At 36.5% G+C, this 15,059-nt stretch overlaps 1 protein-coding gene across 5 annotated transcripts in view; it reads left to right on the top strand.

The window, feature by feature from the left end:
* Nucleotides 1-15,059, top strand: part of GAS2 (growth arrest specific 2) — a 141,106-nt gene that overhangs the window by 73,638 nt on the left and 52,409 nt on the right. For all 5 annotated transcript variants that reach the window (XM_069564979.1, XM_069564978.1, XM_069564980.1 and 2 more), the window contains exon 7: nt 4,266-4,373. In XM_069564979.1, coding sequence (XP_069421080.1) covers nt 4,266-4,373 — 108 coding nt within the window. The remainder of the gene's footprint in view (nt 1-4,265; nt 4,374-15,059) is intronic.

The raw sequence follows: 15,059 nt of genomic DNA, 5'->3' as shown, positions 1-15,059 counted from the left end.
AGTTTGGCAATGCATTCTGGCATATGAAAGGCACTAATGAGTTCTATAATAAGATCTTGTTTAATCTGGAATTTTCCATGCTTCTTTGGACACAGAAGCCTCTTAAAGTCTCCTTCATACTACACTGGGGAAACTGTACTGAAATATTTGCATTCTGTTTAAGTGAGAGTTTTTCACCAAAGTGTTTTATTTCAGGGACAGTAGAACAGAGAGAAAAACCATTTGGGCCTCACTAATGGTTTAAATCAGAGCTTCATATGTCAAATATGAAAAGGAAATAGTTCATATGGCAACTGCTTCCCTGCCTATGAGGCATAGATAGCCATTGGGGAGTTGCAATTCACATACGCCAACATGTGCTTTAGAATGGAGGTATAAAATATTGCTTGCAAAGTTCCTGTGTTTATTTAATAATATTGAATATTTATACTCTAGAGATATTATTTACATCAAAAAAGAGGAAAAAAGAATAAAGAAGAATAATGAAGAAGAAAAAGAAAAAAATGGAGAAAAGAGTAAAGAAAGAAGGAGGGAAAAAAAAAAGACACAGACCCATGTTAAAATGTCATATTCCAGTGAATAGTTCCAACAATAACTGCCAGTTTAGAAACTTTCAATGCATCTTCACATTTCCTTGTTTGACTTACGAGATTTGTGGAAAATTGGGGGAAAAAATAGGTGACCCTTAATGTGGGTAATACATCCCACCTTCTTTAATCAAGCAAGACATCCTATGAGGAAGAGAACACAGTGGAGTCATTCAGATTAATTTATTCCCCAGATGTCCTGATAAAGTGACTCAGCTGTGATAAAATGATGGGGTCAGGTTTAGTTCCCTTGTGTTGAGCCTGTTCCCACACAATGAGTTGAATACAGTTCTAAGAAACCAGTCTTACTTTCTTCCTCTTCTCCATCAACTTCCTCAGTCTGGGGATGAGAGATAGTATAATTCTGAGTAATCAGGTCCTCTTGAAATCCCATTTCAGCAGAATACTGGCTGGGTTCCTGGCCAAAAACAGAACACCTGCCAGACTGACTTATCCCAAGGTAATGTAAGAAGCACAGGTGTCATCAGTCACTGTTTACTTAACAATATATTTCCATTACCCACAGTCTGGCCTTGTCTCTTCATTTCTGCCTCCAGCTCTCTCACAACTACACAAAAGCCCTTGATTTAAAAAAGAGCAAGTATATTTTCAAAGCTTAGGAAGACATTAGAGAAGGACAGACCACTTAAGAAAATGTTTCTTGTATTTTCTTTCATTTGATACCAACAGTTTCTGTATATTGTCTAAAAACACTTCAAGATGGAAATACTTTCCATACATACTTGTGACTGTCATTTCTTAGCAGAGGAACCACTTGAATAGCAATTTAATGTCTGTTCAATTACTAAGCTGCAGAAAAGCTATGCCAAACATGAGTTTCTTAAAGTTTGGGCCATGTGCTTTTATGATGCTGATTGTTGGATACTTTGGGGGGAGGTGGCCAATGTCCTTCTCTTTTCCTCCATCCCTTCTCCTCTCCCTCCTTTCCTTCTTTTCTCATGGAATTATTGTGGTGCTAAGAAAAGCTGTACTATTTCTAGCAATTGTATTCAATAAACCCAATTTATTTACATATTTATTTAGAGTTTTAAAACATGTTTATAAATACATATAAAAAGAGATACACATATTGGAATACTTAAAATGTTTAAAACAGTACACATTCATTGGTCCTGTAACCTCACCTCCACCCCAGACTATGGTTCTGCATCATAGAAGGGAATGTCATACTTCTTGTTCTATTATCTCCATCTTGTTCAAGAATATCTCTTAAAAAAATTCCTAGGGATGGAATTCTGTTAATACTGGGGGAGTAGGTAGGTGTATCTATAGCCCAAGTATCATATGGCAGGAAAAACTCAGAACTCAAAGACATGGGCCTAATCACTAACATAGTTAGGTATTTCACTTTTTCAGTGAAGGCCATCTCTAAAATTCTTTGAATCCAGTCAATCTGTCACACTAATTCGCTCTTGTGTCCTAAGTCCCTGTGCTTGTTTATTCAATGTGTATTTATTGAACACATATTATATGCCATTAAGGCATTATGTTTTATTTCAAGGATTTAAAACTATAATGAAGTATTATCTCAATCTTCAAGTAACTCACAATCTGGCAAAGAGACATGAAGGTGAACCACCCACTGAGATACAATGTGCTGTAACACAAATAAGTAAGAAGAATTGTAGGTTTATATGTTGACAGAATTAGGAATTCTAGAGGGAGCTGATGAAAATATATATCCTGACATTGGTTCTCTTTTTCCGAGCAATCGTGTTGGTTCTCCTTTCTAGGCATCCATGAGACATAATTGTATAGTTCTTTTTTTTTATGTGGACCATTTTTAAAGTCTTTACTAAATTTGCTACAGTATTGCTTCTGTTTTGTGTTTTGGTTTTTTTGGCCCTTGAGGCATATGGGATCTTAGCTCTCTGGCCAGGGGTGGAACCCTCATTCCTTACCTCGGGAGTGCAGAGTTTTTAGCCACTGGACCACCAACAAAGACTCCATAATTGTACAGCTCTTAAGATAAATTTTGCTTCAGGATTCCCCCACTTTTTCTAGCTTTTCCCTCTACTGTCTTATGCTTTCATACCTTCTGGAGCTTCACTTATTATAGGGAAAGCAAGTGGTGTAGGTTCTTTATTCCAGCATGCAAGTGAGTTCCTATGTTACCCTTCCCACAGTTTTTGCTTAGTGGAGTGCTGATTGAAGTCAGACATTAGTTGAAGAAATTTGAATTTCTTTGATGACAAAATTCTAGGAGTCATATCTTTATGGAAGTAAGGATTTGGATGAGAGGTATCCAAGCCAATTCCTTTAGAATCTAAATTTATTCTATGCAGCTTCTCAAATGTAGGTTGAGCGTGATTTAGATCTGCCATCTATGGAAACTTTGACTCAATACACAAGGTATTCTTTTGCATTGTCTGGTTGCAAAAGTGAAAGTCGCTCAGTCGTGTCTGACTCTTTGCGACCCCATGGGTGATACAGTCTATGGAATTCTCCAGGCCAGAATACTGGAGTGGGTAGCCTTTCCCTTCTCCAGGGAATCTTCCCAACCCACAGATCAAACCCAGGTCTCCCGCATTGCAGGTGGATTCTTTACCAGCTGAGCTGCCAGGGAAGCCCAAGAATACTGGAGTGGGTAACCTATCCCTTTTCCAGCAGATCTTCCTGACCCAGGAATCAAACTGGGGTCTCCTGCATTGCAGGCAGATTCTTTACCAACTGAGCTATCAGAGAAGCCTCTATTGTCTGGTTGGTTGGTTACTTTAAGAGAGGACAGGTATGAGACACAACATGGCAGGTTCCCAACAAAGGAAAACATAAATAAACCTTATTCCTAAGATAATGGACTATATATTGTCTTTAGTAGTCACAACTATTTATAAGCATTTTGCATTTATCATTTAGTATATGCATTTTTTAAAGAGTAGGGAGAACCCCATGGACAGAGAAGCCTGATGGGCTGCAATCTATAGGGTCACAAAGAATCAGACATGACTGAAGTGACTTAGTATGCATGCACATGGAGATAAAACAGAAAATTTGATAGTCAGACATGGATTCTAAAAATACATATAAACTGTAAGATACTGTTATGAGAATAGGTCTTGGAAGATGGGAATTACTGAGGAGTGAATTGCCAGATTAGTCTGGATGAATTAAAGATGACAAAAAGAGTTCAAAATAGGGTGAAGTGGTAGTCTCATTTTAAAATAATAATAAAAAATAAAATAAAATAAAATAAAAATAAAATTTAAACTCTCATTTATTTTGAAAATGGGTAAAATTAATGTTAAAATTATGATAGGGAAGCATATGCACTATGTTAATATAGAAGCTGTTCTAGCCATCAGTAGACTTCCTTGGCAACACAATGTGCACAATCTTCTTAATTCACTAAACATGAGAACCCAGAGCATCATCCCTACACTGCCAGTTGATTTGCTCCCTATTATCCTCCAGTATTATCATTGCCATCAGCCCGCTTAGGCCTTAGTGCAGTTACTGGCCTGCACAAAGTGCCTTCAGGGCCTGACCTTTACATAGTTAAGGTTTAATATGATATTTCTGTGCTCATATCATGTCCATAGGCTGATGGAGAACACTTTTAAATGCGTTAATGGTTTAGCGGCCTTTGAACCCATGAAATAAATTAACCTAAATGGAATCTGATTAAGGAGAATGAACTTGCCAGCTCTTCTATTTCAGGTGAAGCGGATTTCTGAAGATCCTCCTTGCAAATGCCCAAGCAAGTTCTGTGTGGAGAGGCTCTCTCAAGGAAGATACCGTGTGGGAGAGAAGATCCTTTTTATTAGGGTAAATTTTCACTTTTCACTTGATAGCTTGTTCTCCTGAGCATGTACAGAGCTTGAGTTGGGGGTTACAGGGAAAATATGACCAGTAACTAAGCAGGAACTTCCCAAGTGGTGCTTCCAATTGGCTTTGAAGACATGAGGTATGGAAATTTTTATTATCATACATAATTACTGCTGAGGGCTAAATAAATACAACTTTATCTTTTTACATATACACCAAACAGGTCATAGAATCAAACTGAATGAGGAAAAGAAGAGAAAACAAATTCTTTTTTTGGTCTAGGCTTTTAGTTTCAAAGGAACAAAATCTGCTTCAATGGGTAATAAGAAACACTATTGTGCACTGGTTTTCCATATCTTAAGTTTGGGAAATGATCAACCCATAGATCCTGATAACTTTCAAATTATTTGAATATGTCTTTTGAAAAAGTTTGGGTTATGAACCAGGGTGAGGAAAGTCAAAACTCATTACGATAGAGTGATTAAATGATGACTGCCATTATTTTACTAGTTTTCTGGGTTAGAATAAAGAAGTAGGGGGCCTGTGCCAATGAATGATTTGGTGGCCTCTGGCCATTTTTCAGTCATCCTAATTAAAAATCTGACTAGATGTCATGAACAATTTTTGATTGTAATTATTGACTTAATAAAGCAACATTTCAGGCTGTGATCTGCTTTGTTAATCAAGAGAATTTAATCTCTCAAAACATTTGTTTGCTTTTCCTAAGACCAAGAGAGAACAATCCCTAAAAAACACTGACATAGAAAGCACTATGCCTTAGAAAGTCATAATTGCACAATTCTTTTGATAATTCTGTATCTAACACATTTACTGCTGTTTACTGTTCTCAGCATTAGCTAGAGTTAACAATTTCACGTCTAACCAAATTCCAAAGTTTGCTGACAACACCCAATGACTTGACTTATGTATGGATTATGATTTTTATGTATTTTTGTTGTTGTGAACACATTTTCTCATTACGCATTTTAGTTAATACAATAACAACCAATAAGAATGAAAAATTAAGAATGTGTGTGGATTACTGAGAAAGAGCCCAGAAGATGTTTCTGCAGATGATATCTGTGCTAAGCATGTGCTTTACTGTGGGTTTGTAGAAACCAATGTATGATTGGATACTTTGCATACATGGCTATCTAATGTTTACTTATGTTAAATGCATCTATATGCTTATGTAGATATGTTGATTTAAATGCACAAGTTTCTAAAGGTGAGGAAGAAATCTCTACCCAATATAAAGAATCCTTTAGTACAAGGGGATATCTCCAAGGTTTAACGGTCACTTTTACGCAAATATGCTAATAATCCCCTGCTACAGTGGGAATTCTCTTGTTTCTAGTTTATCAAAAACAATTTCTCAAAGCCCCAGATTTGGCATTATACATACTTCCAATGAGCAGCACTGTTTTTGAACTACCTAATAACCCTGATGCTAGGAGGCATTGGGGGTAGGAGGAGAAGGGCATGACAGAGGATGATATGGCTGGATGGTATCACCAACTCAATGGACATGAGTTTGGGTAAACTCTGGGAGTTGGTGATGGACAGGGAGGCCTGGTGTGCTGCAATTTACGGGGTCGTAAAGAGTTGGACACAACTGAGTGACTGAACTGAACTAAATAGACCAACAAAGCTAAATGCAGTCAATTTCTGTCTATGGTACAGATACAGATTTGCTCTTTTCCAAGGTTTAAATCTATCAGTTATTTTTCACTGTCTTTGGAGTGATGGTGAAACCTCCTTGTTGACTTCTGTAGTAACAGAGATTTAGGAATTTCTATTTAGCCATGCTGTGTATCTTTGAAATGTAAACAGATGGCTTTCAGCCTAATGTCATGATCTTGTGGAAGAGAGAGGTAAGAATTTTCCTTTGTCCTTTTGTTCATTCAATTAGTTGGTAACTACCCAGGCTTCAGGTACTGACAAATCACTTGGCAATATAAAGCTGTATAAGCTTGTAGGACGGTTTTCAGAAATATGTCTTAGATGCCGTGAAAATGTCTATACTATTTGATTTGTCAACCCCAATGCAACTCCATGTAAATATTTTAACAATAGTATTCCGTGTAAACAATCTAACAATGATTTTAAAAACTGGTCCTCAGATAGACAGCAGTATCATTTGGGAAATGGTTAGAAGTGCAAATTCTTGAGCCTGTCTCCAGACCTATTGAATCAGAAGCTCTGAGGGTGGGGCCCAGACACCGGTGCTTTAACAAGCCTTCTGGATGATTCTGATGTGTCCTAAAGTTTGAAACCACTAATCTAAAAGAAAGAACTAACTATGTGAATGAAAAGATCTGGTTTTTAACAGTACAATTGGAAATCACTTGCATATCTGATCATGGAAGAATATAACCATTGAGGTACTAGGAATGACTATTTTAAAGGCTTCTCTGTATCGTGAGAAAAAACTGAAGATACAATGTTAAGTGGGAAAACAGACTTTGAAATTGTATTTACATGTAAAAATATCTGTGTATAAATCCAATATAATTAAGACTTAAAGGGAATAGGAATAATTGAAAATATTTTTTTAATTTTCAGAAGGCATTAAATTATGAGTGAATGATTTTTTTCTGTTCTACATTCACTGCTGATAATATTAAATAATAAGGATTTTTTAAAAGCAAAGTCAGCAACCTGATACTGTTGCAAATGTGAGAATAAATAAATGGACTTCTAAAATGTATCAGATTAATTAGCTCACTGCTCATTTTTCCAGTCTTTTGCCTAAGCTTTTTATCTTCTGGACAGTAGAGAGGTTTATTGGCACCATGGTGGTGTTTAGACCAGCGAGGGCTTTGCATTTTGTTGTAAACTTGTAGCATATTTTTCCTCGGATGAAGCTCTCATCTTTCCTTATTGTTCTTTACTATTTTATATTTCCATTGTGAAAACTCACACAAATTGTTTGCAGTTAGCCCTAGGAAATGTATAAACCTATTAATGTCCCTTTTCTACTCAGACCCCATCAGTGAGCCATATGCTCAGTTTTCTCCCTGCTGAAGTTTTAATGACTAAAAACTTTATAGTCATTAGGTTTTTATCATTTGATATCCCTTTCCTTCAAGGCTCAGTTTTTAGTGACATGCAAATAATCTAATACAGTAAACTGACCTGTGCTAATGCATGAATTGGATGTAAATGACTCCAGTGAATAGCACTTCCATGGGGGTAAGATCTTGACACTTAACACAGTTGCTCTTGTGTTCTGATAGTGGAGCATGAGAGCAAGCCAGTGGGCTCACATGTGGTGAAGTAGCTGACTTTTTTTGTGCTTTGGGCACTAATACAATGAATAATTTTTTGGTTAATTACAGTTTACCACTACCCTAAATTTAGCCTTGTTCAAAATTTGTTTCAAGGATTTATAGTTCTAGAAGATGTTAAAAAATATTATTCATAAAAAAGAAGGGTATGACCATAGGTTTAAACAGATTTTTTTAATAACTCTGATTACTGATAATTGACTCCATTAGTCTCTCTTAGCACCTGTGATATATCTCACTTTAACTTCTCAGTGCAATGTTGCCATTCTAACTGTAAGCTGAGAAACGCAGAGGTTGACTAACTTCCCAGATTATAAGCAAACAAGTGATGAAGCTCAGTTCAGTTCAATCACTGTCATGTCTGACTCTTTGCGACCCCATAAGTGATGAAAGTAGGGAAATCCAGGAGATTATTCACGTATGACCTAAATCAAATCCCTTACAATTATACAGTGTGAGTGACAAATAGATTCAAGGGATTAGATCTGATAGACGGGGTGCCTGAAGAGATTCAAGGGATTTTATCTGATAGACAAGAGTGCATGAAGAATAGGGACAGAGGTTTGTGACATTGTACAGGAGGCAGTGATCAAGACCATCCCCAAGAAAAAGAAATACAAAAGGCAAAATGGTTGTCTGACGAGGCCTTACAAATAGTTGTGAAAAGAAGAGAAGCAAAAGGCAAAGGAAAAAAGGAAAGATAATCCATTTGAATGCAGAGTTCCAAAGAATAGCAAGGAGAGATAAGAAAGCATTCCTCAGTGATCAATGCAAAGAAATAGAGGACAATAATAGAATGGGAAAGACTAGAGATCTCTTTAAGAAAATTAGAGATACCAAGGGAACATTTCATGCAAAGATGGGCACAATAAAGGACAGATATGGTATGGACCTAACAGAAGCAGAAGATATTAAGAACAGGTGGCAAGAATACACAGAACTATATCAAAAAATGTTCATGACCCAGATAAACACAGTGGTGTGATCACTCACCTAGAACCAGACATGCTAGAATGCGAAGTCAAGTGGAAGTTAGGAAGCATCACTGTGAACAAAGCTAGTGGAGGTGATGGAATTCCAGTTGAGCTATTTCAAAGCCTAAAAGATGATGCTGTGAAAGAGCTGCACTCAAAATGCCAGCACATTTGGAAAACTCAGCAGTGGCCAGAGGCCTGGAAAAGGTCAGATTTCATTCCAGTCCCAAAGACAGGCAATACCAAAGAATGTTCAAACTACCACACAATTGGACTCATCTCAGATGCTAGCAAAGTAATGCTCAAAATTCTCTAAGCCAGGCTTCAACAGTATGTGAACTTTCAGATATACAAGCTGGATTTAGAAAAGGCAGAGGAACCAGAGATCATATTGCCAACATATGTTGGATCTTTGAAAAAGCAAGAGAGTTCCAGAAAAACATCTACTTCTGCTTTATTCACTATGTCAAAGCCTTTGACTGTGTGGATCACAAAAAACTGTGGACATTTCTTAAAGAGATGAGAATACCAGACCACCTGACCTCTCTTCTGAGAAACCTGTATGTAGATCAGGAAGCAACAGTTAGCTTGCCATGGAACAAAAGACTTGTTCCAAATTGGGAAAGGAGTATGTCAAGGCTGTATATTGTCACCCTGCTTATCTAACTTATATGCAGAGTACATCATGAGAAACACTGGGCTGGATGAAGCACAAGTTGGTATCAAGATTGCCAGGAGAAATATCAATAACCTCAGATATGCAGATGACACCACCCTTATGGCAGAAAGTGAAGAAGAACTAAAGAGCCTCTTGATGAAAGTGAAAGAAGAGAGTGAAAAACTGGCTTAAAGCTCAACATTCAGAAAACCTGATCATGGCATCTGGTCCCATCACTTCATGGCAAATAGATGGAGAAACATTGGAAACAGTGAGAGACTTTATTTTCTTGGGCTACGAAGTCACTGCAGATGGTGATTGCAGCCAGGAAATTAAAAGACACTTGCTCCTTGGAAGAAAAGTTATGAGCAACCTAGACAGTATATTAAAAAGCAGGGACATTACTTTACCAACAAAGTTCCATCTAGTCAAAGCTATGGTTATCCAGTAGTCATATATGTATGGATGTGAGAGTTGGACTATAAACAAAGCTGAGTGCCAAAAAATTGATGCTTTTGAACTGTGGCATTGGAGAAGATTCTTGAAGAGTCCCTTGGACTTCAAGAGATCCAACCAGTCCATCCCAAAGGAAATCAGTCCTGAATATTCCTTGGAAGGACTGATACTGAAGCTGAAATGCCAGTGCTTTGACCTCCTGATATGAAGAACTGACTCATTTGAAAAGACCTGATGCTGAGAAAGATTGAAGGCGGGAGGAGAAGGGGATGACAGAGGATGAGATGGTTGGATGGCTTCACCAATTCAAAGGACATGAGTTTGAATAAACTCTGGGAGTTGGTGATGGACAGGGAGGCCTAGCGTGCTGCAGCCCAGGGGGTCTCAAGGAGTCGGACATGACTGAGCAACTGAACTGAAGTGATGAAAGTAGGATTCAAAGGTCCAACTCCTGAATTTATACTATTTAGCACTAAATAATACTAATTTATTTATCTGGATTATCTGAGATTTCCTGGAGGGCTGAATATATTAATGTGATATATTAATCATGAGAATGAGATATATTATGTAGTATTTTCTAAATGTATCCGACCATGGAAATGGTCCCTATGCCACCTTTTTTTCCCCAGAGCATTATCCTGGGCTAGGAGGTCATGCAAACATACTTTGGGAAAGACATTATCAACCAAATTAATTAAAAATAATTTTTTTTTTAGTTTTTTATTTTTAAAATTTTAAAATCTTTAATTCTTACATGCGTTCCCAAACATGAACCCCCCTCTCACCTCCCTCCCCATAACATCTCTCTGGGTCATCCCCATGCACCAGCCCCAAGCATGCTGTATCCTGCATCAGACATAGACTGGCGATTCAATTCTTACATGATAGTATACATGTTAGAATGCCATTCTCCCAAATCATCCCACCCTCTCCCTCTCCCTCTGAGTCCAAAAGTCCGTTATACACAGCTGTGTCTTTTTTCCTATCTTGCATACAGGGTCGTCATTGCCATCTTCCTAAATTCCATATATATGTGTTAGTATACTGTATTGGTGTTTTTCTTTCTGGCTTACTTCACTCTGTATAATTGGCTCCAGTTTCATCCATCTCATCAGAACTGATTCAAATGAATTCTTTTTAACGGCTGAGTAATACTCCATTGTGTATATGTACCACAGCTTTCTTATCCATTCATCTGCTGATGGACATCTAGGTTGTTTCCATGTCCTGGCTATTATAAACAGTGCTGTGATGAACATTGGGGTACATGTGTCTCTTTCAATTCTGGTTTCCTCAGTGTGTATGCCCTATCAAGCTACCAGCCACATTTTTCACAGAACTAGAACAAATAATTTCAAGATTTGTATGGAAATACAAAAAACCTCGAATAGCCAAAGCAATCTTGAGAAAGAAGAATGGAACTGGAGGAAGCAACTTGCCTGACTTCAGGCTCTACTACAAAGCCACAGTCATCAAGACAGTATGGTACTGGCACAAAGACAGATATATAGATCAATGGAACAAAATAGAAAGCCCAGAGATAAATCCACAGACATATGGACACCTTATCTTTGACAAAGGAGGCAAGAATATACAATGGAGTAAAGACAATCTCTTTAACAAGTGGTGCTGGGAAAACTGGTCAACCACTTGTAAAAGAATTAAACTAGATCACTTTCTAACACCGCACACAAAAATAAACTCAAAATGGATTAAAGATCTAAATGTAAGACCAGAAACTATAAAACTCCTAGAGGAGAACATAGGCAAAACACTCTCAGACATAAATCACAGCAGGATCCTCTATGATCCACCTCCCAGAATTCTGGAAATAAAAGCAAAAATAAACAAATGGGATCTAATTAAAATTAAAAGCTTCTGCACAACAAAGGAAGATATAAGCAAGGTGAAAAGACAGCCTTCTGAATGGGAGAAAATAATAGCAAATGAAGCAACTGACAAACAACTAATCTCAAAAATATACAAGCAACTTATGCAGCTCAATTCCAGAAAAATAAACGACCCAATCAAAAAATGGGCCAAAGAACTAAATAGACATTTCTCCAAAGAAGACATACGGATGGCTAACAAACACATGAAAAGATGCTCAACATCACTCATTATTAGAGAAATGCAAATCAAAACCACAATGAGGTACCACTTCACACCAGTCAGAATGGCTGTGATCCAAAAATCTGCAAGCAATAAATGCTGGAGAGGGTGTGGAGAAAAGGGAACCCTCCTACACTGTTGGTGGGAATGCAAACTAGTACAGCCACTATGGAGAACAGTGTGGAGATTCCTTAAAAAATTGCAAATAGAACTACCTTATGACCCAGCAATCCCACTACTGGGCATACACACCGAGGAAACCAGAATTGAAAAAATAATTTGTAACATATAATTGTATGAAAGTTTTCTACAGTTTACCAGAGTTAAAATCCATTTATATCAAAGTGTGGCTTCCCAGGTGGCAACGTGGTAAAGAATCTGTCTGCCAATGTAGAAGTAGGAGACACGAGTTTGACCCTTGGGTTGGGAAGATCCCCTGGAGTAGGAAATGGCAGCTCACTCCAGTATTCTTGCCTGGAAACATCCCATGGGCAGAGGAGCTGGGTGGGCTATACAGCGCATGGAGTTGCAAGAAGTTGGACAAGACTGAGTATATATGCATACACATAGCAAAGTATTTCTAAGAAATGTTGAATTTATATCATTTTATATGTAAATTCCATTTGGAAATTATGATTCAAGGAAATGCCTGGAAAACTGTAAAGGAAAGGCAGCTGAAATTTAATAAACATCATTTGCACCAGGCATTATAACAGGTGCTTTATGTACATTGTCTCACTGACTTCTCTACCACTGAGCTGGGAAAATGTTTTTATCCTTTTGTTATACATGAAAAGACAAAGACTTAATTAAGGTTAGGGTCTTAAGTAAATAGTATGATGCACAAAATCTAGGTTTTGACTCCCAAATCCATAACACACTCCATTCTAAGCTGCCTGCCTATGGCATGTCCATTAGATGCAGATTTTTATTCACAAGGTTAGTCCTGTAAAAAGGACTTGCACCTTTTTCCAATAAGTTTAAGGCTCAACTATATAGTAGTGTATTCCTTATCATTTTTACTTTACAAATATTCAGATACAAAAGGTATTACAATTGCATAATCAATAGTACTATGCAGTGTAAGGCAAAGGATTTAATTTGTTTGCCTGACTGTATTGTGGTAGTAAGAGAAATTTTAATAATTATTAGGTGTTTACCTGTATGACAGACACTATTCAAAATGGTTTATATGGCCTATATAAGACAATAAGATATCTTACTTTCCACCATTATATCTTATTTATTTATTTTTTAATTGAGGGATAATTGCTTTACAGAATTTTTGATGGGTGGGAGGTTCAAGAGGGAAGGGACCTATGGCTTCCCATGTTCATACCTATGGCTGATTCATGTTGATATTTGGAAGAAAACATCATTATATCTTATATCTTTTTAAGGGAAGTCAAAAGATAATTTTTTACATTGCTAATATAGTTTTCTTGTCTTTTTACTAATTATTGATATTTTTAAGTGGATTAATATTATTTTAAGACATTTTAATAGCAGATTTTTACAATTGGGTAAACCATATCAGTTTTCATTCTAACACTCTGAAGAGTCTGAATATTTTTTTCTTCATATTTTAAGAAATCTGATTATTTAGGAAGCCTATGGAAAGGGCAATGAATAATTTAATTGGAACTCAGCAAAGGGATTTGAAATGTTATGCAGTCACCTCCATTATACTAGTTTTGAATTAAGTCATCACAAATCAATGGAAAAGCCACACACATTATTATTGATTCTTTGTAATTTCTTCTTTACTATAAAAAATCTTCAGGGTTATACCTCTGTGTAAAAAACAACTCACTACAACAAGCCAAGCAAAAGAGGTACCAGAGCTCTGTTGCTATAGCAACCCAACCTGGCAATGTCTTCTGGGACTTGCTCTAAGGGAAGGTCCAATGATAGGGAGTAATGTGACTTTCTTTTCTGCTCTTATGACATATATTGATTTACTGTGAATAAAAAGTAACATGGTTCAAATTGCATACCTTTCCTGGTAATGAAAAATGGGCTCTTGTGTAAAAATGAAAAGGAGTTTTAAACAAGTAGCAAGGAGTAAAACTTTCATTTATCTTAGTGGAAACATTGCATAAACAGCCCGTCCTCAGTAGCTGAATGTTGAAAATTCATTTTCTTGAATAGCAAGGATATAAATATTTCATATATTTAGCAATTTATGGGAGCAGCAATTATGATTTCAAAACTGTCTAATGGGATATATAACTTTTAGGGAAAAAATGGTCATGTTTGCCTCTGATACACATATAAAATCTCAAAGCTTTTATAATGTTCTAATCCATGATGAGAGAAACATGGCTGCTATTAGGGCACGAATATTTCCAGACTGAGTACCTTTCTTTGCCCAACTGCCTCAAAACTGAACACTAATTCAGAAAGAGCAAGCAAGAACATTTAAAATGTATTCAAACACTTTAAGATTTCTTCTTAATAATGTCTTTTCTCCATTAAAGACACTCTCATTTCTTTGTAATTTATTCATGTTCAATGAGGTTGGCCCAATAGGATATAATTTACACTTTGGTAACACATCTCTCAAAGGACTTTGCAAATGTTAATGTCTTTTTAACCTCTTCTTTCAGAGAAAAGTATATATCTTGGATGAATGCAAAATAAACAAATAGTGATTGACCACAGCTATAAAAGAAATCAGCTGAATGGATGTTAACCTTTCTGAGATTTATTCCTTAAGAATGAAAACCTTTAAACATAGAAAAACATGAGCTAGACTTTGTCCATGATTGCACCCAGTACTACATTTGACACTAAATTGGAAAACAAGAAAGAAAAATACAACTTGATATCTCTTAAAAGAATTGAAAGAGTAATATATCTGGGCCATTCTCTATATTCTTATTTAAAAGTTAGAGAAGTATATCAAGTGTGATGAACGATAAATAAGAGCTCAAACCCAAAAACTCTTTTCCTTGAGAATTTGCCAATATTTGCCACTTAGCATTGAGTAGATTTTTTAAAAAAATATTATGTCTACCTTTTAACTGAACTGATAAGCATTTTTACTTATCTCAAACTGGATCAGCAAAGCTTACCATGCCTTTAAGTTGTACAATACATGTGTGACTCTATTTCACCTTGAATCATTTTCTTTTGCCATTCCACTACATCTAGAATAAATGGATAATATTCTTTACTAGCCACAAATAAA

The sequence above is a fragment of the Ovis canadensis genome, chromosome 21, assembly GCF_042477335.2.
Source record: "Ovis canadensis isolate MfBH-ARS-UI-01 breed Bighorn chromosome 21, ARS-UI_OviCan_v2, whole genome shotgun sequence".
Classification (NCBI taxonomy): Eukaryota; Metazoa; Chordata; class Mammalia; order Artiodactyla; family Bovidae; genus Ovis; species Ovis canadensis.
This window is presented reverse-complemented; position numbering and strand designations above follow the sequence as displayed.